The 23,723-nt window shown below is 33.3% G+C and overlaps 2 protein-coding genes across 2 annotated transcripts; both read left to right on the top strand.

Annotated features, from left to right (window-relative positions):
* Nucleotides 1-11,579: 11,579 nt before the first annotated feature.
* On the top strand, nt 11,580-12,665 carry LOC144558530 (uncharacterized). Its single transcript, XM_078307372.1, has one exon. It carries the CDS (start codon nt 11,580-11,582, stop codon nt 12,663-12,665), a length of 1,086 nt encoding a protein of 361 aa, XP_078163498.1.
* A 1,216-nt stretch (nt 12,666-13,881) lies between these two features.
* EMB2775 (ATPase family associated with various cellular activities (AAA)) lies at nt 13,882-21,222 on the top strand. Its single transcript, XM_078306274.1, has 12 exons — nt 13,882-14,077; nt 14,183-14,293; nt 14,724-14,756; nt 15,329-15,497; nt 16,510-16,691; nt 17,518-17,654; nt 18,466-18,564; nt 19,166-19,235; nt 19,480-19,554; nt 20,067-20,112; nt 20,573-20,643; nt 20,905-21,222. Exons 1-11 carry the CDS (start codon nt 13,994-13,996, stop codon nt 20,629-20,631), a joined length of 1,065 nt encoding a protein of 354 aa, XP_078162400.1. The 5' UTR covers nt 13,882-13,993; the 3' UTR covers nt 20,632-20,643; nt 20,905-21,222.
* The last annotated feature ends 2,501 nt before the right edge of the window (nt 21,223-23,723 follow it).

Genomic DNA, 23,723 nt, shown 5'->3' with positions numbered 1-23,723 from the left:
AATGGCAAGTATTTATGAGGGGATTGTTTATTTAATGGTCCCCAGTTGTGCGGAGATGATTCAAAAAAAAAGGAAATTTTGTGCGGGGACAACTAATGGATTGATTTATTCTTTCCTAAGTAGAGATCATTGCATATGGATTAACACTTTGCAAATTCACGATAAATACTTTGATGCTTCAAGTTAAATACTAACAGTTTCTGCGGAGTATTAATTATTGAGCGGTCCCCCCATAATATTTTTGGCAGTTTGTGCGGGGTTTTTTGCGGGGATAGACCTGCGGGATTGTTATCAGGATCCTTTTTTTAAATCCTTTCGCAATAATATATTTTGTTGTTTCTGGAAAAACAAAATTTACACCGACTAATATATAATCAACTATGTGAAACGTATTTATAATTATTTCATATCGCCGAATGACCGGCCATTTTTATTAATACTCTAAAAAAAAGATAATTTTAAAACTGTCTCCGCATTAGGGTTTTTTTTTAAATTATCCCAACCACCAGGCCCACGAGCGGCCCAATCCCCATAGCAGACCATCTGGGCCAAAGGCAGTCCACTGGGGATCAGACCGCCCCTGGCTCGAGCGGTCCTCTTTTTTTTTTTTTGTAGAGAACATGGATCTTAATATTTTGATTTAAAAAAACAATTTGGTGAAGAAAAAGTTTTTTTGTTTATAATGTATGCCAAAAAATAAGGCATTTGATATATTTATGAAGTGATGCCGTGACTCTTTATAACTTTTATTTGATTTGTTAGTTGGATATCACAAGTCTAAAGATAACATTAATTAAGGACTTGGCCTTGATTCTTAATAATTTATTTTATTCAAATATACATAAGTAGTTAGATTCTATCAGTGATGTCAACTTCTTTTTTATTTTTTTAGATAATAATTGGATTATTTGATTATTGTCAACATATACCATTTGCTCGGAGATAGGAAAACGAACATAATAAATAGTAAATCCATTTTAAAATAATTATATGGATAATTCTTGAATAATCTCTTAGGCTTTTGTCAAAATACCGATCGTTGTATGTCTACTGTTGCACAAAAACTTAAATTGAATTTTTGAGGCACTAAACGACGTTTTTTTTGAAATTATGATGCTTCGGATGTGACGATGCCTGGGATTCTCCCAAGGCAAAATCGGATCCGTCTCATTTTCCCCTTTCCAAAAAGTGGTCATACGCGCAAATCCTACTTTCCTAACCAAAGTTATGGTTGTTTAAAGTTTTTTCAAAAGCTGAACTTTGAAAATTCATAACTAACTGTAGAAAAATCCAAATAAATTGAAATTTATATCAATTCTATGTATTTTTGAATGCTCTACATGCTGGTGTAATCACTTTTGCAGTTTGGTTCATGTATCAGTCTAGACTTGCTAATTTACCAGCAGAGATCAAATTTAATGTATTTTAGTGCATTGCACTATACCAGTGGCCTTTGCTTAGTGCTTGGCTGCTGAGTTTGGACTTGGTACCATACCAGAGATCAGTCTATGGTGCTTTGTGCATAGACAGAGATCTAATTTGAAGTTTGTACATGTTTTAGTAGCTATAAACTACTGTTTTAGTACCAGAAATAAAGAGAAGAAAATCAACAAACTGTCAGATGTTAGAAATTTTTGAATCAAGGCCAAGTCCTTAATTATTGTTATATTTAAACTTGTGATATTCAACTGACAAACCATATCAAAGTTATAAAGAGTTACGACATCACTTCATAAATATATCAAATGTCTTATTTTTTGACATACACTCTAAACAAGAAAACTTTTTCTTCACCAAATTATTTTTTTTTAAATCAAAATATTAAGATCTCTCTTCTCTAAAAAGAAAGAAAGAAAGAGGACTGCCGGGGCCAGGGGCGGTCTGGTTCCCAGTGGACCGCCCCTGGCTTGGACGATCTGCTATGGGAATTGGGTCGTCCGTGGGCCTGGCGGTCGGGGCAATTTAAGAAAAAAACCTAATGCGGGGGTAGTTTTAAAATTATCTTTTTTAGGGTATAAATAAAAATGGCCGCCGAATGACGGATACCTTGAAAAGATCGTCAAATGACGGATATCTTCAAAATGATCGTCAAATATTTGGTCCTGATCTGGTTGTACCTTCTCCAATGTAGTCTGGTGCACACCGAGAAAATAATTATTAGACTACTATAATTTTCATCAAACAAGGATAACTAATTTGGTTTCAACATGATGCACATACTCCTTGTACGTTTTTAGTTTATTTATAGCTATATGTTTTCTCAGACACTTGTCTAGTATGTAATTCTTTTAATTCAATAAAATTATCTACCGATTTTTAACTAAATATATATATATATATATATATATATATATTTGTGCATAAGTGTATATGTGCTCGTTGTATACGACATTGCAGTTTCGTGAACATAATTACATTCGAATGCATTTACCGCTTGTATTGTGCTTTTTTTTTTGGCTAAATCAATTCGAGACGTCTTTCAATTTATATGCAAAATTGAGAAGTATGGTGATTTGGTAGAATTTGATGTTGATTTCTTCCGTGAATTTGATCATAAAAATATATACGACTACAATATTATATTATTTTAAAGAAGAATCTAGCTAAGGCGCATATCTACTGCTATAATTATGTTGATCTTAGTTACAGGTGATATGAATTCATGTGGACTTATCTCATTCTTTGTCAAGTACAATTACAATGTAGCATTTTTTTTTTTAAATCTAGTTAACTTGCTACAGAATTGCACTACACTTTTTAAGTGTTCTATGAAAAGAGTGTGTGTATATATACATATATATTCAACGGAGACATATCACAAGAAACAAATATATCAATGAAAATAAGAGTGTGTGTCTATATATATATATATATATATATTCAACGGAGACATATTATAAGAAACAAATATATCAATGAAAATAATAATTATCTAAAAATTAAAACACATGTTAATAGAAAATTTATATGATTATGTATTTTTAATTAACTTTAATCGCGATCTCTGATAACAATTTGATGATGTGATGATTCTTTGTTTGTAAGTACCAATGATATCAAATAATAGCTCGATTCGAATCTAATATCAAATATCATACAACAATTCAATATCAACATGTAATATGATATAAAAAAACATAAATAAAAAGTGTTATCTTGTGTATGTATAGGATACACACACACACACACACATATTATAAGAAAAATATATATTCACACACACGTTCCAATTTATATTCTTCTCTGTTTCCAATTTAAAATACACACACATACACACACACACTGATATATTCTATATTGGAAATATATTCTAAATTGCCCACACCAATATGTATAGAAACAAAGAAAGAGAAATAAGGAAATTAAAAAAAATGATTTTCATTGTGATTCGTATAGAAACGAAGAAATAAGAAAATGGAAGGTGAAGTCTTCTCAATTGAAGCGGGAAATATGGAAATAAAGGAATAAGAAAACAGATAAATATATCGCTAAATTTCAGAATTTATTTAATTTTAATTATAACGTATCGTGTGACAGCACATGTGGTGGGTATGTTTTTAACTAAATTTAGACTTCTATACATAAAAGATATGCATTTAATCAAAAGAAGACAAATTATATAATTGGAGAGCTGAGATCAAATCCAAAGTTTCATCTCTCAATCGTAGCCGTTGGCGGATCAGACACCCAATGTGCTTAATAATATAATGGAGATATTTTTTTCTGTTCTCTTATAGTATGCTCTCGTTGCAAATAAATTTGTTGTTTTTTCATATTGAATATCAGTCCTCCAACGGCTACGATTAAAAGATAAATTTTCATATTTAATATCAGCCCTTCAATCAAGCAGACAGTTTTTTATTTTATTAAATGCATTTTTTTTCTACGCGTAGAAGTTTAAATTTATTTAGACACATACTCGCCATATGTAGATAATAGATTTTTTTATTTTTCCGGGTTTTTTTTTTAACTTTTATAAACTCCTCTTATTTGATTGTTAGATATTAAATTTTTTTATTGGTTATGGTTTCTTTTTATTTTTAAAATATCATTTAAAGATACAGATTCACTGTAGTCGTTACAATTTTTTATTTTGTTATATGTTATTTAATGATACAAATTCACAAGTAGTAGTAATAGGGATTACATATCCACATTACTAATAATATGGATACATATCCACATGTAATATCAATAAGTACTACGTATCCACATTAATAGTAATAAGGATATATATCCACACATAGTAGCAATAAGGGTTACATGTCCACATTAATAGCAAAAACTATAGAAATTTTCATACAACAAGACCATAATAAATTGATAAAATAACAAAATTATAAAATTATAATATTTTATTGTAATAAAAAATACCACACAAAATCAATGTACTTATAAATTGAAAGTCCTCCAACTTATTCTCTGTATATGTTCGGCAACCCTTCCTTAAGGATCCTTGAGCTTCCTTAAGAACTTAATTCGTCTAAAATTGACTGAACAACAGCTCCTTACAAGGGATTAAGCAGACCTCCTTAGACTACAGTCTTAATCCAATCCTCTCCCTCCTTAAGAGTCTCCTTAGAGCAATTTTGGGCTCTTTTTGGACCATCATATCCCTAGTTCGTACAATTCCTTAAGGAGCAACTTCTTTTTTTATTATTTCCTACTCTTTCTTCCCCAAACGATGACACAGTGTTTTGGACACTACAATATAGGGCCTGTTCGGATGACCAATTTCCTACGGGAACGAAAGGGAATTTGGGCTGACGGGGCTGAATTTCCAATAACCCGTTCGGATGACAAATTCGCTTGAGATGGGATCGTGTCTGTTTTCCCATTTTTAATCCCATCTAACGTAATTTTTTGGGAAAAAAAAAATGAAGTCAGACTTCATTTTTTTTTCCCACGAGGAAAGAGCTGAGTCGCTCCAATCTTCTCTCTTTCTTTCTCAGCAGATTCAGCGGGAAACACCAACGAAAATTGATTGCGCGGGAAATTTGAGCAAAAAATACAAGCCCTCGATATAAATAAGTTGCCATAGACTCAACTAGCTTGTTTTGCAAAGGAGAAGGAGAGAAATAACACATAATTTACTTTACGGATCCAAATAGCTCCTGGCATCTCACTTTGGCCATGGCTGGAGAAGGTACAAGTTGGTCTTACTATTTTTAATCTTAGCTAGGCATTACAAGGTGTGCACATAAGGTGTTTGACAAAATGTGTCTGAAGAATTTTTGAGGAATTCTTACGAATATTTTTTGGATAATATTTATCATTGGTTTTTATTTCATTTAATAATTTCCTTGTGAAAAGAATGCATACCAGAGAAGGTACAATTTGGTGAATGTTGTTATGCGTGCAGAGAAGTTATATACCTCTTTGTTCTTATGCTTATACAGTGATGCACATTTAAATTTAAATTTTTATTACTGAAAGTAATTAATTTGAACCTACTTATATTGCTATGCTCACAACTATCATTGAACTATATATGTTCAAGATTATGCTTAGAATTATCTTTCAATACGTGTCTCTGTGAAAAAAGTATAAATGTATTAATTTACATATATTTAATTTACATTCATAACATATTTTTGTTTAGAAGAGAGAGGGTTAAAACAGACCTCTCTTTTTGTAAATTTGAATTAAAAGTTTAATTTGGACTTTGCATCTTCCATCAGATTTATGTATTTGTTGGAACTTAACAAAATACCATGGTTTTACATTTTGTCAATGCCCCACTTTGAAATCTTCAGTCCTTCACAGAATCTCTCAATTTTGTTATTGTAAGTATTGGCGTTAACAAAAGTGGGGCATTGACAAAAGATTCTGTTTTGGGTACTGTATAAGGTTTCTCCTCTAGTACCAACTGGTACAGGATAATAATTTGGGTACAGGACTGTTTTGGGTACAAGACTGTTTTGGGTACTGTATAAGGTTTCATGGTACATGACTGTTTTGGTATTTTCCATGGTACAGGACTGTTTTGGGTACTGTATAAGGTTTCTCCTCTGGTACCGACTGGTACAGAATAATAATTTAACTCAAGAGGTCACGGAATTGTTTCTTATTTGTCCCTTTCCATCAATGAACATTTCTTTTGGACCACGCAAGCTATAAATAGTTGATTTTGTTGTGAAGTATATCTTTATGTCAATTAGGGAACCAGGAGTGCTTTGTAAAATTATTTAAGTAATTCATGAAATGGAGTACATCCATATATCTTATCTTTTCATGGTTCTTTTAATTATGAATATAAATTTATTGTTATAGGGAAGAAAAATTCCAAATATATCAATTATGAATATGAATTTATTTATTTTAATTATGAATATGAATTTATCTTTTTATGGTTCTTATTTAAGTTACATGTTTCGGCAGTGGAAAAAAAAATTATAATGGATAGAAAGGATACATGATACATGATACATGATACATGATACATCAAGAGTCTCTACTTCTCTAAAGTCTAAATAAAAATTTATTTGATTATTTGGCACTAATTAAATAAATAAAATTAGAAGAGCATGGTAAAATTACTCATACATTATTAATTTTTTTATATGAAATGAATAGATGGGTCAAAAGCTCTTAAAATATGTGACATCTTTAAAATAATAATAATTTTTTATATTGTAGCAATAAAAGTCATATTTTAAAAAAAAAATGTCATATACAAGTAGATTCTATCTCAATATTTCCTACAACTAAACCCATGGTACAACCGAACACTCATCAACACATTCCTATATCTATTCCCGTGTACATCAATGAATATGGGATCCCGCAAATTATAAAGTGGGTTCCCGACCCTGTCAAATCCCATCCCGCATAATCCCGTGACAACCGAACACGCCCTAAACATTTTTCTATCTCTACTCAAAATTATTGGTTCTCAAGTAACAATCTCGTAAATCTAGCACTATCGATAGCTTCGTCTTGCGAAGCTCTTTTCATGGACACCCAACTTGATGGGTATTTTGAACTCTTTCGTAAAATCTCTCGAAACTCTTTCTATATAACAATAAAAATATTTTTTTCTCATAAAAATAACTTTGCACCCTCTGTAAATAAACTAATAATAATTGCTTTTAATTGCTTTTCAGTTAGTTTGAGAATCTTCCGTAAGAAAGAACTTTTGTCGCATCTAGCACTGGCTTTTCCTTTTCTCTATATTTTTCTTTGCATAGGAATGAATGTCGGCCATGAACAGGGGAGAGAGGAATGAAGATGACTTGATGAAAAGAAAAATTTCGCAACTGGCGTGATTTGATTTTCGCTTGTCATAATGAATTTTGTCAAAAATCTCTGAAGAATATCAAAGTCTCTTGTTAAAATTCATTTTTAACTATAATAAAATACATTTGTTGACCACTATCGTCCTGATCTTCAAAATAAAATACTAATTGTTTTCCCTAATTTAGTTAATCAATAACTTTTGGTAAGTTTAATTTTTATAGTTAGCTGTAATAACTCTGTTGGAGAGGATAATAACATTAAATCACAAAAAAGTACAAGGGGTATTTAGATCATTAATTACATACTTCAACACATATTTTACCCATATTAAATTTTCATTCTTAATCTTTCTATCTAACCGAACAAGTTCTCCTTAGAATAGTTAAATTCTTAATCCATCATTCCTCCTTAAGGTCAGGGCCGGTCTTGAAGATTTTGGGGTCCGGTGCGGGAGAAAATTTTGGATCATTTATATATACAATTTTTTTTATGAGACCGGTTAATAAATTTCCATAAGTGCTTCAACACCATATGCCTATTAAATCATTTTTGCATTTTCAAAGTCTAAATAGTCGATCCAAACCATTCAATATGATATCCATATTAAAACGTACTTGGAGACCAAATTTTACATTTTTTAGAATTTTTTTACTATTTTTTAAGATAGGTAGAAAATCAATTAATTCAGAAGATTTTGAACCATAAACAAATGATTTTCTACCTACCTTAAAAAATAGTAAAGAAAATGTAAAATTTGATCTTCAATCACGTTTTAATATGGATATCATGTTGAACAGTTTGGATTGACTATGTAGACTTTTAAAACGCTAAAACGACTTATAAGCATATGGTATTGAAGTACTTATGAAAGCGATTAGTCGGTCTAATTTTTTATTGATATGCCGATCATACTTATTTATAAAAAAATTTGAGCCTTTTACATATACAAAATTTGGATCTTAATATTTTATTTATTTTTAATATATACAAATTATTTTTTTATATATATACAAACATTTTTTTGGGGCGCCTTGAATCTTGGGGCCCGGAGCAGTCACCCTGGCTGCCCAGCACCAGGGCCGGCCATGCTTAAGGCCTGCCGAACATGCCCTATGGAATACTAATTTTTGACATATTTGTTCTCTTATAATATATCCATGTTCTAATTTATTTTAATATCATTCATAGGTATTGTTGAATTATTATTATTATTTTTATTGTTTTATTATTTTATGAAATTATATCATTTTCTATGAATTTTTTTTTGTTATTTTATAATGTATTTATGTACATTGTAAGAGCACGATACTAGTAATGTGTTTATAAATATAGATGCAAACTGATCAATTAATCTGACGTCAATATTAACTAGTTAGATGTCAAACCGTTATTCCGACCAATTGCATGGTATAGTTTTCTGAATCAATTTTTTCATTCAAATTAACTTGATCCGATAATCCTAGTCTATATAAAAAGTACACTCCACGAACTTTCATTTAGTATCAGTGTTTTTGAAGCTCCTATCATCCTGTGCTTTTTATTTTAAGTCGAGTGATTTTTTTGCACTATAAACGCTCCCGTAAATGTTGACTGTGAAAGGCTATTTTATTATATTTGAATCTCTCTAATTGGATAATAGGCTTTAAGAGTTCCAACTTTCAATTTTATGAATATTTAAAGTTTTTTTTTTTGTAAAGTGTAGTTTCTTTCTCAGATATCTAGATGATTATTTTTATATTTTAAGATTGATTGATTATCGTGCAATGTAAATGCTCGAAAAAGTATAATATAAAGAGCAATAATTTGTTATTAATTGATGGTTTTTACAAATCCACTGTTTGCAATGACAGATGCAATATTTCTGTCAGGAAAGAGCAAAATTCAAAGTCAAATAGTTTATCGAATTCAAACTCATTAATTGATTATATACTATATAAAAAAACAATCAACATAATAAAAAATAACATAATTCTTATGCATATACTAATTTTTTTGAGACAAAAGCAAAAACTAAAATACAAAAGTTTAATAAAAAATAATGACCGAATTAATATGAGCTGGGCCAATTTGCACAAATTAATAAATTAAATATACGAGTCAATTGCTGGATGCCTGGTCACCTGGATCAATAAAAAAAAAAGGTGCTATGTTTGTTTGGTTTTTTTTTTTTTGGTGCCATCAGCTTTGAATTTTTCTTATTGTGTAGAAACTTGAACCCTAACAGACCTACTTTGGATAAAAAAAAAAAACTAAACTTAACTGTGCTAAGACCCACCATATGATAAAAAATACTTTTTTTTTTATTCTTGGGAGACAGAGAACAAGGGTCCGTTAATTCCTTTTTTACTGCATTGAATAGGATTTTTAACTTTTTGGTTTCAGAAAGGCACTGAAGAGAACTAGATCTCTATTTTTCTACTTAATTTCAAAATCCAGAAGAGACGCTCCTGTTTGGTCAGAGAACTAAAAATTACGTATATACACTCCTGTTTCCTTAACGCGCCTGAAAGCTTGTAAATTATACATCTAATTTTGTTTTGTCCTTGTACAGAAGATATGTATTATATTCTTAACTATCTAGTACGTAAATTTATTTTCGATCAAACTACGAGTATTCACCTATGCATTAATATGGACATCAAATTATCGTAAAATCTAATTAATTAGTTGCACAACGATATTAACGGTGTTCCTTCCTCCACCAAGCACGAACCATTATCTACAACACTAATTTATTGAACATTTCACTGAATCCTTATCAACCCAGCTATGCAATGCCTTCTCGTAGTACAGAAAAATTATCCAAATTTAGTATGCAAATTCACTGACATTTAATGCATTTATTTTTTATAGTTTTTTAATGGCTATATTTTATACCAAGTTATATTGAAAATTTACAAGTCTGGATAAAAATACATAATTGGATCGGTTTCGATTTTTTTATTTATTTAAAGTCATTTTGATATATTTTAAAGTTAAATCCAACAAAGAAATTAGAATTTCTTTGAATTGCAACCTGAAAATCGAGATAAGCCCAAGTCTGACTATATGTCGTCACATATATTCACCAAATAGGCACCAGTGAGAGTGCTTATGCCAAGGTCTTACAGAAATTCTCAAATACTTAACAACGAAAGTTGTTTTTTTTTTTTTCAAATTTTAATTGCACATATTGGAACTAAGAGCATCTACATCTGTGAAATTTTTGGAGTTTCTAAATAACTGTTAACTAATTTTTAAAAATTTTGTCTCTGAAAGTTTCTAAACCCCCACATTCCTGAAACTAAAATTAGAGTTTCTTAATTGCTACATCAGCAAATAAATTACAAGAGAGAATAATTTCAGCGAATTATTTGGCCACGTCAGAGTTTATAAACGGTTTCTTATTAAAAAACTTTGAAGCAAAGTTGCTAAATAAGAAACTCATCTGCATCCCTGAAACTGGTTTAGAAACTGCCACATTAGATTAGAAACTCCAAGAGTTTCAGGGATGTAGATGCTCTAACAATTTGACCATCTTTTTTAATCCAAATAATTTTCATTGGATCAAAGAGGGAAGAAATTTGTTCTACTTCTTTTTTTTTTTTACTATTCTCAATGAATTAATTATCTCAGTTAATTATTTAGAAAGTTTATTTCTAACTGTTCTAGATTTTAATCAACTTGGAGTTGTACACGTATAATTTTGTTTCTTATTCTACTCTATATATCAATGCCATCTGAATCGGATCGGGTCATCGACCCAGTAAAGCTTCGGATTAATGGCACATGGTTGTTCAACTGCTAGTTTTTTTAAAACAATCATAATTTATAATCTGAAAGTCTTAACTGAAAGCATCAGTTCTTAAACAGAGACAAAATAGTATTGATAGAGTGAATTTTTAATTGTATTTGATCTGCAAATTCTCTTTACATGGTTACACAACTCGAACCGGAAAAGTAAGCAAAGGAGAAAAAAAAGAGAGAAGAAGATAAGGACAACTACAGTTGGGTTTAAACTCATTAAGAATCAAGGAGAAATAGACATGTACATCAAGAAATTCATCAATACTGACTTTAAAAATTCTTTCTGACTCATTTCAATAAGAACCATTAAACTCAGGTCACCACTATCCATTATCAGATTATCAAAATACAAGCACGACAACCACTTCAAACCCCCATTATTCCATAAAACATGCTTGTGTACTTGTATAATCCCATACAAAAGAAGAATTTTGTTTGACTCGAACAATTAATCAAACACCTTGAAAGCATTTTTATCAATAAGTATAAATTATATGTATTTACGAAGGCAAACTCACCACTTATTAGTTCTCTCTTCTCTTCCCATTTATCATATGCATTGCTTCCTCTTACCTAAATGGGTGATTAGAAGAATTGACAAGGCGAGAAGAGCATTCCTATGGGGAAGCTCCACTAGGCCGGTCAATGGCATCTCCCTGTGCAATTGGCAGCAAGTCTGTTTGACAAAGGAGTGGGGTGGAATGGGTGTCCCGGATCTGTACATTAGAAATGTCTCCCTTATCTTGAGATGGTGGTGGAAGGCCTACGGGCATGAGGGGTCTCTCTGGACATCTTCCATCATTAGAATTAGATGGCAGGGGGCATATCATGAGGGGCCTAGAATCTGGGCAAAAACGGGTTCTTTTTTCTGGTCCCAGCTACTGGGAGTAAAGCACTGGTTCAACTGGTCGTCTGCATGGGTAATCGGGGATGGGACATGCATCTCATTCTGGTTTGACAACTGGAACGGAGAAACCTTGGCTCAGCAGGGTACCCGATTGCCACAAGCTGCTATGTCACTAAGGGAGGCTGCAGATAGGTTCAATCTGGAGCTAGAAATAGATTTCAGTGAAGCCGGTGATGCAATCCAATGGAGATGGTCCTCCTCAAGATCCTACAGTGCGAAGTCGGTATACACTGTCATGATGGCCGCAGGAAAGATTAGTTGGCAATTCCAACAGACTTGGAGCTACAACATTCCTCCCACTGTTAGAATTTTCTGTCATCTACTTTTGAAGAGTAAGATTCTAACAAGGGATGTAATGCTCAGAAGACACTTCCACTGCGACTCCCTTTGTGTAATGTGTGATGCAAACAACCTGGAGACGGCGGTTCATTTAATTTTCACATGCTGTTATGCTAGAAGAATTTGGCACAAGGTCTCTTCCTTGACTGGCATTAACCTGGTGCAAGTGAGGGATTCGGTACAAGAGACTTGGAGGGCTTCTGAGAACCTAACACGATCGTCCCGGGCTTCTAGGAAGTGGCCAGTCCTTTTCTCTTGTGTATGTTGGTTCATTTGGAAACAGCGAAACTTGTGCATTTTTGAGAACAAAAGAAGTGAGGTCGACTTAGTAGCAAGCTGGATAGTGCATGAGGCCACCCTGTGGGAGAAGCACTGTGGTCGGGGTGGCATTTGAAAATTAAAGAGAGGTGCAGCACGCATCTCTGGTCTGTCTGTTTATGTGCTTGGCGTAGGAGCAGGGTATTTTGGTTTTTTTTGGTGAGAGGCATTGCGATGCCAAGTTGTATACTTCCTGATGTACCCTGTTTTCATTTGCTTAATATTAACTCTGGCAGCCACTGCCTGAATTCAAAAAAAATAGTTGTTTTGCTTGGATGCGTCGAGTTATTGCACGTGCATGTGGAAATGCTCTTCGAGATTCTAAACATCAAACTTTGTCACAATTTCATTAATGTCCTTTTTTTTTTTGGATTATTATTTCATTAATGTCTTTGATTGTTAGTATGTCGTGGTTAATTTCGAATTTCATGAGAGAAAAGAAGAGAACCAATTTGAAAGAATATGATAAGCGAAGAGAGATGATGAAGAGAAGAAGGGAACAAATTCAAAATAATATTGACAAAATAATATATTTTTTTAACTAAGCGGTGTCGGTTTTCACAAAAACCGGTCAATTAACTCAATTTTAAACGGTTTTAGGACATATACAGTCTTCCCAGTGAAGTGAACCAAATCGGACTGCCCTCCAGTTCCAGTTTATTCTGGTCGAACCGTTCAGTTCGGTCTGTTTTTGATAACAATACTATATGTAACAAGCAACTTTATTAGGTAGGAATTAATAGCAGGAATTATTTAAATAAAAAACTCTTGTAGGCATGAATTTTCATTTCATAATTGATTGTTATATTATACATAACAAGCAACTTTGTTAGGCAGGAAATAGTGGCAGGGATTATTTATACAAAAAACTTTTGTATGCATGAATTTTCCTTTCATAACTGATAACAAGAATTAATTAGAAGTAAAATAAGATGGTACTTAATAAGAGACAAAATTGGATTGAAAATAATAGAATTCCCTCATCACTCAACTGAGTAGAATTCATGGGCTTGAAATAGCAATCCTGAAAATATTGGAATTTAGAAGAGAGGTCCGTCAAAAGACTGAATTCACATCCTCTGAGATATCTCATATTTTGCGTGACTTTTCGGAAAATCTAAACCGTTCAAATACGTTCTGACGAATCTCAAAGCTCAAATAATACTGGCCCCTGTGGTATGCCCGAATAGGCACCGGACACGTCGGTCACATAAAATATGAGATATCTCAGACGATACGCACTCCAAAAGACGGGTAGTAGCGTATGATATGACTCCGGAAATTTCTTTGGTATTATGATTTTTAAGAGGGCTATTTCGCAAATTCGTCCCTCCTCTGCTCCTCTTTACAAAATTCTCTTTCTTTGGGCGGCACTCCCGCCACAGTCTCCCGCCTCTCGTCAAGATGTTGTGGGTAGACAAGTACAGGCCAAAAACCCTAGAGAAGATAACAGTGCACGAAGAAATTGCCAATAACCTCAAAAAGCTGGTTCTCACTCTGGCTCAGCTTCTTTTGCCGTTTTTCTTAAAACCCTGACCTAGGGTTTTTGCGATCCTGTCCCGGCTTATATTTACATTTCCTGTGAATTTTCAGGTGACGGAGCAGGATTGCCCGCATCTTCTCTTCTATGGACCGTCTGGCTCTGGCAAGAAAACCCTAATCATGGCTCTAATCAAAGAAATGTTCGGCTCAGCTGCTGAGAAGGTCTTTGTCCTTATTTTGTTTATTTGTAAGGAATTTTACGAAATGCGGCTGTAGTTTCAGTGATTTAACGGAGTTTGCCTAGCTAGTAACTGTTTGGGTTAAATATCTAGCTTGAGGGTTAGGATTAGTAACCCTACTTAAATAGTTTTTTTTTTGTGTGAATATGACCACCTAGTAGCTTTTTCTATGAACATAGCTTTAGAATATTCCAATTGGGGACTTGAATAACTGCTTAGGCAATTATAACGTAGACCCGTGAAAATAAGCTTTATGCATACCATGCTCATCTTGTTGCAGTGTTCGAAGTCCTTTCTTCCCTCTCTGCATTTACAATAGGAGGATGACTGAAGTTTGGTTGCTTCTTACGGCATTATTATCTTTTATGTTAATCCGGAGCCCTTTTTTTATTTAATTATTAATACTATTGCAGGTGAAGTTGGAAAACAAGATGTGGAAGGTTGATGTAAGTACTCGTGTTTCCTTCGTTCTTCCTGCTGTTTTTTTTCTTATCACAAGTAGCATTTCGAAAACTGCTATGTTCTATCTGAGCATTTGGACAATGCAGAAAATTCATTCCAGAAAACATTGTATTTTCCGAGGATTGTATGGCTACTGATTATAACTACCTATCATTTTACAAGTACGGGGTCAAAATGGAGAACTTTAGCATAAACCATTGGGAGTCAAATTAGATGTAAATAGCATAATTTTCTGAAATTACAATAAAAACATCTATACAATTCAGTAAATTTTGAAAAAAGAGGGGGGGGGGGGATTGACTGCATGATTTCCATGCCAATCCACCTCTGGTACCTTTCTATACTCTTGAGGGGAAACCCCGACAAATTGAGCAGGAGTAGTACTAGGATGGGTGACCTCCTGGGAAGTCCCTGTGTTGCTGATTCCGGTTGGGTTTCATTTCTAGCCTACCCCAACTTGTTTGGGAATAAAGGCTTTGAAGAAGAAGAACAATTACACATGCCTATTGCTATCTTGACATTTGCAAGCCTGCAATAAATTGCATCTGGTTTGCAGGCTGGTTCAAGAACAATTGAGCTTGAGCTAACTATGCTCTCAAGTGCCCATCATGTGGAAATGAACCCAAGTGATGCCGGATTTCAAGATAGATATGTTGTTCAAGAAATAATTAAAGAAATGGCAAAGAACAGGTCCATAGACACTAAAGGAAAAAGGGGGTTTAAAGGTACCTATGCTATTACTTTCTCTTTTACTTATAGAACTTATGTACTGTGAGAGAATTCAAGCGGGTATGAAATATGGGATTCAGTTGCAGTTGATCAAAGGGCCGTAACATATTTCACCCATTAGTTTACTGTACTTGCAACTTGCATATATGAATGCATTATAAAGGGCTTTTGGCGGGTTGCACTTGGTCTTATCAGATACTGGGACACATAATGGTATGCTGTGAAGGGCTTTTCCTCGAAAGGAGAGATCCAATATTTTATTTTATTTGCAGCTTCCGTCATACTTCTCAATCACAACCATCTCCCAATATTTTGAGATATCATGCGTCTTTTGTATTTGCAATTGACACCAGATTCTTTTAGTGTTTTTGCAAATGACATCAACTGTTGTAAGTGAAGCACAAAGAGATTAGATTATCTTAGTTTTGCATATACTGAAAATTACAACATTTGAACTACTTGGACTTTATTTTTGTTTATTTTTAACCTTAGATTTGTAAGCAAAACATCAGAATTTAGTTCTATGCTTTTCTGAACACAACCTAGTATTTGTTGATATCTTGAAATATTGAGACAATTGCAAAAATGTGAAACCTTGCGTTTTCGAAACAAGTTAAAATATTGATTCTTATTTATTTATTATTTTGTGGCAATGCCCTTTATAATTCTCTGGTATGTGTCCCATTAATGGCTAAGACCAATTGTGCAGCCCGTGGTGGTGCCTTGCTCCTGGTACCGGGCCTATTTAAGGCAGTATAAATCCTGCAGCACTGTGATGACAATTGCAATACAAAACCAGAGAGGGAGATAAAAAGCCATTGAATCAATCATGTAAATGAGGTACTTTGGAGTAAAAAGACACCAAAAAATAAGCTCATTGTTTTGCACAAATACAATTTAGACAAGTTTTGAGAGGGAGGAAATATGCCACGTAATCAATCATGTAAATGAGGTACTTCGGAGTAAAAAGACAAAAAAGAAGAAGCTCATTGTTCTGCACAAATACAGTTTTAGTGCTGAATGAAGTAGACAAGTTGTCAAGAGAGGCGCAACACTCCCTCAGAAGAACCATGGAGAAGTACAGCTCATCTTGTAGGCTCATTTTGTGCTGTAACAGTTCTTCTAAGGTTACTGAGGCTGTCAGGTCTCGCTGCCTTAATATCCGTGTTAATGCGCCCACACAAGAAGAGGTATCTCTTTTCATTCTGATCATATTTCTGTGGTTAAGTGTTGAAAATATGCAGCTTCTAAAGGCTCAACTCAACTGAAAAATGATCGAATTGCATGTAAATTTTTCTAAATCAAAGTCTCATGGAATTTAGTAAATATTGGTTCTCTCTACCTTAAAATCAAAACTGTAAGTTCATTATCTCTTTTGATACTAAATTTTATATGTATATTTTTATTGAATTCAGTTCATGCAATAATTTAGAAAATATAGTTGCCTATTAGTTGAAGGTGTAAATTGTCAATGTTGACAGAATTTTTTTTGTCCGCTGTCCAAACCGAGTTTGGGTATGATGAAACTTTTTAAGTGTTATTTGGTAGTTTACTAATATGTTTTGTGTTATTCTCAAACGGCCTCGTTGATTATCTCATTCTATTGTTCTTTTGGGTTGCAAACAGAATTACAATGGATATTTAAATTATAATGCCGGGATATTATTTTAATTTCAAGTGACACACTGTCCTCGGAGATTTTGCTAATTGGGATTGCTGAACAGAATGTGCTAAAAAATAAATCTGGTTGGCTTGTCTTAGCCAACTTGATCTTAGGAGAAAGAAGAATAAAGAAGTGGAAACAATATTGTCAATGTTTTTAGTTGCAAATAATTTTGAAATATGTTAATTTTTTGTTGCAAAAATGAGAAAATAGTTGGTTCTTTTTGTAAATATGATGTAATATTTTCACATATTGCAAATATTCTTGTTTATAGCATTGCTGTTCACCTGATACATTCAAATGCATCTGCTCTAGTAGCTACCTCTATTTTTTTTTCCTTTTTGGTTGCACAGATTGTTAAAGTTCTAGAGCTTATTGCAAAGAAGGAGAGCCTTACCCTTCCACCAGTATTTGCAAATCGTATAGCAGCACAATCAAACAGGAATTTGAGGAGAGCAATTTTATTTTTTGAGACCTGCCGTGTGAAAGAGTAAGATCTTCATTAACGTTCAAGTGTTAACTCACCTGTCTTCAATGTTCCACTTTTTTTTTTGGCAACATTAGCTTTTTGAGATAAAGCACTTGCCTTTTCTGTTATTTCTGTATTTTTTTCGTTTTGACTTTGGTGTTTAATGCCACAGTTAAGAGGAAAATAATGGAATCTTCTTTCAGGATTGAGGTTAATGAATGCTAAGTTGGAGGGTTAATTGCACATGAGAGGGTGAAAATCAAAGTGCTAGTATACTTTCATATTACACCATACTAGTAATGGAATATAATTGTGTTTGAAAACACAACACCAAATTAACAGATGCTGTATTCAATTTTGAAAATTTAGAAAAACTCAAAGGACTGGACCTTGAAATTCCGTCCGTGATTCTTAATTCACTGCCACACTTACAAACCCTGGCCACTGGCAATTGTTAGAGACTCGGATCTGAGTTTTAGAATTACTGTCAGAGTTTCAAATTTAGACTGGGGCATTTATTAACAAGTGGATGGAGCTTCAAACTTTGTCCTACCTATAAATTTTCAATTTGAGTTGTCTAATTCATATGTTGTTTTCCATGCACAAACTTTTTCCCTAAAAATGTCCATTATCTGACACATTAGATCAAGTAGAAATCGCCAGTTTGACAACTTTCTGGGGCTGTTCTAATTTGCCTTCATTATTTTCTTGGTGTGGAGTTTAATATCACATCAAGGGTAACTATTCAGACCTGATTGCATAATTGAGGTTTAAAGAGTTTATCGGGTCAATAATATGGATTAATTAAGCATATTACTTATCTTGGTTGTAGGTATCCATTTGCAGAAAATCAAGTGATTCCACCCCTTGATTGGGAGCAACACGTGTCAAATATTGTGTCAGATATTCTGAAGGAGCAAAGTCCCAAAAAGTACATGTTAACCTTTAATTTTTACTTATTTTACTACAGTAACCATTTTGTCCTCAATTGTAAATTGAGCCCAAATTTTGTTGCAGATGACTTCTGACTTTTCTTTAGATCCAAAAATTATAGTATCCAGCATTAAGATCAATTTCTTTTGTGATTATGCATTTAACACTTGACCATTTAGTGGGCGTAAGAGAACTTATTCCTCCATATGTTGATAAATTCACCCTTGCATATTCTGAGATCTTGTGGTTTAAGCTCTGAGTTCAGATGGGTTAGTTATTGTGGATACTAGAGCTAATATGAAAAACTCAGGGTTAATTTACTCAATTCTTTCTTGGTATAACCTTGTCTAGCTGTCTGGTGTTATTTGCAAATAACTTGAAAGATGTTAGGTTTTGCAAAATGAGAGATGTTAGATGTTTCTTGCAAATGCAAAAAAGCACTATGGTGTGATTTGTAATCCAAATATACAGCTGAAGTCGAACTCTTCTGATCTACTGAACTGATTTTTTATTTCCCATATAGCATAGTAGTTTGATTCTAGATTCCTTTAGACTAGATCGAGGTTCTTTTTGTTAACATGTTGCCCATGCCATGTCAGGCTATATGAGGTCCGTCAAAAGCTGTATGACTTGCTTGTAAACTGTATTCCTCCTGTTGTAATATTGAAGGTATGTAATTCCTACTTGGTTTAATTTGCAATTTTTCATAAAGCTTCAAACTATATTCAATCATACAGACAATAAAAGAATCAATGAAAATGAAACTAATAGGTTCTAATAGGTATCAGCTTTTGTGAATCAAATACTACATGGTCTGTGCTAGTACATGATCTGACCAGAATGGTAAGTGTTCTACTATGAAATTTCTTGCTTTATAACATTTTGCAGTGAGGCTTCATTTCATTATTTGCAGAAATTGTTGTGTGAGCTGTTGAAGAAGTTGGACTCCGAGTTGAAGCATGAAGTTTGTCACTGGGCTGCTCATTACGTGAGTGAATTTGAATTTTCAGTCTATTGTCCCGCTCCCTGCATATTAGTCTGCCTGAAGTTTAAGATTAACATAATTTTCCGTTCTTCTGGCTTATGACCAAGTTAATTTTGAGGATAAAGGGCATCCATAATTTGTCTCTACGTCTTTCTGGAGTAATGCAGTTTTCCTTCAAATTGCTTAGCTTTGCTAAACTGAGAGACCAGTCCCCAAAGCCCGAAGTGTTTTGTTCCAAGTGCATTTTTTCCACTTTGCGGACCATTAATTACCCCTTGAAAACTCACCTCCAAAACCAAAGAAGTGTTCTCAGGTCATACAGTCAAATGTTAAAAAATAAGGGCTTTGTGTTCACTTTGCTTGCACCCTGATAAAAAAAAAATTCAGATGTGATTATGCTGATATTTATAATTGAATCCATTTTTGTTAAATTTTTAATTCATAATATCAGTCTTCTTTTCTTTTGATTTAACTTATCTTGTAAATTGTTTTTGCTGTTTTTATTTAAATATCAGGAACATAAGATGCGACTTGGTTCCAAAGCCATATTTCACTTGGAAGGTACTATATATTTATGCTAACTCCAAGAAGAAAGACTTTGTGATGCTATTTTTGTTTACTTCGGTCACAATGTGAAATTATTTTTGGGTAATGGATGCAAGCTTGGCAAAATCCACTGGTAGTTTAGTTTTCATAAAGCATGTCAAGCATTTCCATGCTTCCCTGTTTAAATGTGGATTTGTGGCGAACTTATACCATAGAATAGGCCAGCAACTTGGTGTACTTGACAAAGCTACTTTGGTGTTCGATTCGACAACTCTGTTTATTGGCATCAAGATTAGTAAATTTTATGCCCATTTCTTTGGGAACTTTTGCAAATAATTGCATAATGATGCCATGTGTTCTATGATAACTGGGCAAGTCCACAATGTTTCTTTAACTACTTATTTTCTTTGCAAAAAAGAATATTTTATGAACCATATTTTAATTTCTAATGCTCTATTGAAAAACTACTTGGCAGCATTTGTGGCAAAGTTCATGAGCATCTACAAAGAATTCCTCGTCGCTACATTCGGTTGAATGACATTACAGGTTATTTTAAACATACAGACTTGGCTTCTTCTGGAAAACAAAACATGAGGCCCCTTGATATATCATAATGGTTGCTGTGTTGGCTGTTAGAAAACTCATATAGTGACATTTTCCACCTTTTGGAGCCTAAATCTGAAAAAAAAACTTCACCCATGTATTACAATCATTATTGCTGGGAAATACCAGAATAAGGTAAAAAAGAACCTGAACACCATTTTAATATTTTTTTTGCTATTTTTTTTTCCTTTTTCTTTGTTGCAGTGATATCAACTTGAGATATATTTGGATTCTGTGCTGTTGGTGCAAGCTTTCATTCGGTCTCTGTGCATGTCATATTGAATCTTACTTAATTTAAATGGGCTAGATGAATGTTTAGGTGGCTTATTCTCCAATTGGCTTTATGCTTTCTTAGACCATTTTTCTGGTTTTGTTTCTCCATGTTTGTTTTTCTTTGTTCTGCTTGTTCTTTCATTTGTTTTTTTTTCTTTGGCTAAAGTGGCTTTCCTGGTACTATGGTAGGATTATTAGGTTATACTTGCTACGTGCAGACAGATAACTTAAAATCGGATAATTTTTCTACCGTGTCTATATTTATTTATTGTTACATATTCATATTTCATACAGGGGAATGTACAGGTTGGGGTTTTTTGTTCCATTTGCCGGGCACGGTCGAATAATTTACGGAGTTCCAATAGAAGTAAATGACAATACAGTTGCAAATAGTTCTCGTTACACATAATTGCCGTTGTAGGATCCGTTTTAAGTTCATTTCTAAACAGTGGTTACCAGTCTATTTGAATCCTAGGGGATCTGAACCTAGTGTAGCTTGAACCAGACTGGCTGGACCTACAATTGCAATTAATTTTGGTTGGATAGATACTAGCAACATAAGACAAAATGAGCGGTTCAAATTTGTTTTCTAAAAATTTAAATATTAAAGTAATGATAAATGTGATGTCGTGATGTGCTAAAAATTAGAGTTGTAATAAGTTGATTCTTTATATTTGTTTGTGTTAAAAAATAGAGTTGTATAGTAGATCAAAGAAGCAAGGGCATTTGATCCTATCGTATTGCACTTTGCATTTCCTCAAATACAATAGACATTGTTCGTATAATCTATTTAGATTTTATAGCTGATAGGTACTCAAAAAACTGTTTGTACGCTACTCCAACGGCAATAATGGGTCAATAATATAATTTTCTAATTTAATTTTTTTTTTTTTAGCTTTATTCTTTTAATTTTCTACCGGCTGACATGTTTACAACAAAAAGAAACTTGAGCTGGACGTTGTGAACAATAGCGTTGAGACTTGAGAGGGATGCTATGAACATTAATATCTGAGGTTACAAAAAAGAAAAAATTTCTAGCATGCCCATACAAAATTTTAAAATAGCTAACTTCCTCATTAAAACGTCTTAGTATCTAAAATCCTCACAAAAAGTTAATATATTTTTTTTCTAACCCCTTTTATTTATTTAACATTTTTATTAGTTATTTTTACAATTGACTGGACAAAAATATCCTTTATTTTAAATGGAAGTGTCCCTTGTGTCCTTTATCCCTTGTTACTCCCTCACCCCCACTCTCTGTGGCTAAGAAAATTTAACATTTAAACACTATATATATTCAATATACCTACAAAAAATTACTTTTTTATTCTCTTTTATTTAGTTATTTTTCCGATTGAACGGATAAAAAAAACCCTCCGTTTTAAATGGATCCTTGTTTCCTATTACAGAGCAAATGTTGAACCGCAAATACTTCCCCTTGTGTCCCTTGTCCCTTGTTTCTCCCTGCACCCGCTCTCTTCGGCCAAGAAAGTAAATTGTTATACCCTGTATGAAAATACATTGAAAGTTGCTACCATCGGCGGAACAGATCATTCCAAACTCCAAAGAAAGGCACAACTGTACCAATTTATCGAGCGACATGTGGTATCAAACCAGAAATTAAGTCCATTCCTATTTATAACACTTTTTTATTTCCTTGATTAAAAATGTATACCGCGAGAGGTCTCAGCTAGCACAGCTAATTACTGATGTATATATATATAATTCGTTGTGAACCAGCAGTTAAGACGAATTTCATATAATAATGTTCTTGCTCTGTTGATCTGATCACATTATTTCTTTTATTTTGCATACTAAATGACGCATGCATGATTGAAAGTTTGAAACTACTAAATACTAATCTATCCAGCGACCTTCTGAATTGGGTTGAATAAAATAAACTCGAGTGAGGATGCGGGGAGAAAGTAGTCGACAAGGGACACAACTACACGCCGAATTTTTTATTAATAGAAATAAAATAAATAAAATATCGAAATTCGAGAGTACTGTTGAGTCTTTTCGAAAAATAGGTAGGATGGGTTGTGTTAACCCGTCCCACCGGACGGGTCTAATTAACCCGTCCCGGTTACTTCCTCCTTAATCAAATTCGTGAAAAAAAAAATCCGGACGGGTTTACAGGACCCATCCCGAATTAAAAAAAAAAAAAAAAAAAAAAAACGGACGTGTTTACAGGATCCGTCCCAAAAAAAAAAAAAAACCGCAGATTTACCTGTCGTAGAGCCCAGCAGAAGTTACCATAGAGACTAATTTGAACTGGAACCTCTTGTTTGAATTCCTCACTTTTTTACTGTATAAAAAAAATCCGCTGATTTACCTGTCGTAGAGCCCAGCACCAGCATTACCTTCTAAATCTTCTCCATTAGAGTCCGATCTGAATATTATTGATCTCTTGATGAAGAGGCCAATGGACTTACTTGGGTATCCCAATACCTGTTTTTGAAGTTCAGAATTTAATAATGAAAAAGAGGCGAGTACATTGATAAGTATTTGGCATGATGTAGATGGTAAAATAAAAGTTTATGGTTACCTTAGGTGAGTTAAGGTCACTTTTCTTACAAACAAAGCTCAAGGCACGACTTAGACAAGCTCCTACAAGGGTCTCTTCCAGCCCCTTTACCATCTGCATAAACATAAATTATTGATTTTCATAAATAGAAAAGTATTTTCTCTAACTCAAGATATTTACTTTGCATATTTCTTTTGTTTTTTTTTAAGTTCTGGACGGGTCC

The sequence above is a fragment of the Carex rostrata genome, chromosome 8 (assembly GCF_964058835.1).
Source record: "Carex rostrata chromosome 8, lpCarRost1.2, whole genome shotgun sequence".
NCBI classification, from domain to species: Eukaryota; Viridiplantae; Streptophyta; class Magnoliopsida; order Poales; family Cyperaceae; genus Carex; species Carex rostrata.
Note: the sequence above shows the minus strand (reverse complement) of the source record. Positions and strands in the feature narration are given on the sequence as shown.

What these genes read in the sequence shown, in the direction of transcription:
- LOC144558530 (XM_078307372.1), top strand. Translation starts at nt 11,580, where the DNA reads ATGCATTGCTTCCTCTTACCTAAATGGGTGATTAGAAGAATTGACAAG.
- EMB2775 (XM_078306274.1), top strand. Translation starts at nt 13,994, where the DNA reads ATGTTGTGGGTAGACAAGTACAGGCCAAAAACCCTAGAGAAGATAACA. An exon ending in CCAATAACCTCAAAAAGCTG is followed by an intron (nt 14,078 to 14,182) that starts GTTCTCACTCTG and finishes GTGAATTTTCAG; the next exon opens with GTGACGGAGCAGGATTGCCC. An exon ending in GAGACCTGCCGTGTGAAAGA is followed by an intron (nt 17,655 to 18,465) that starts GTAAGATCTTCA and finishes TCTTGGTTGTAG; the next exon opens with GTATCCATTTGCAGAAAATC.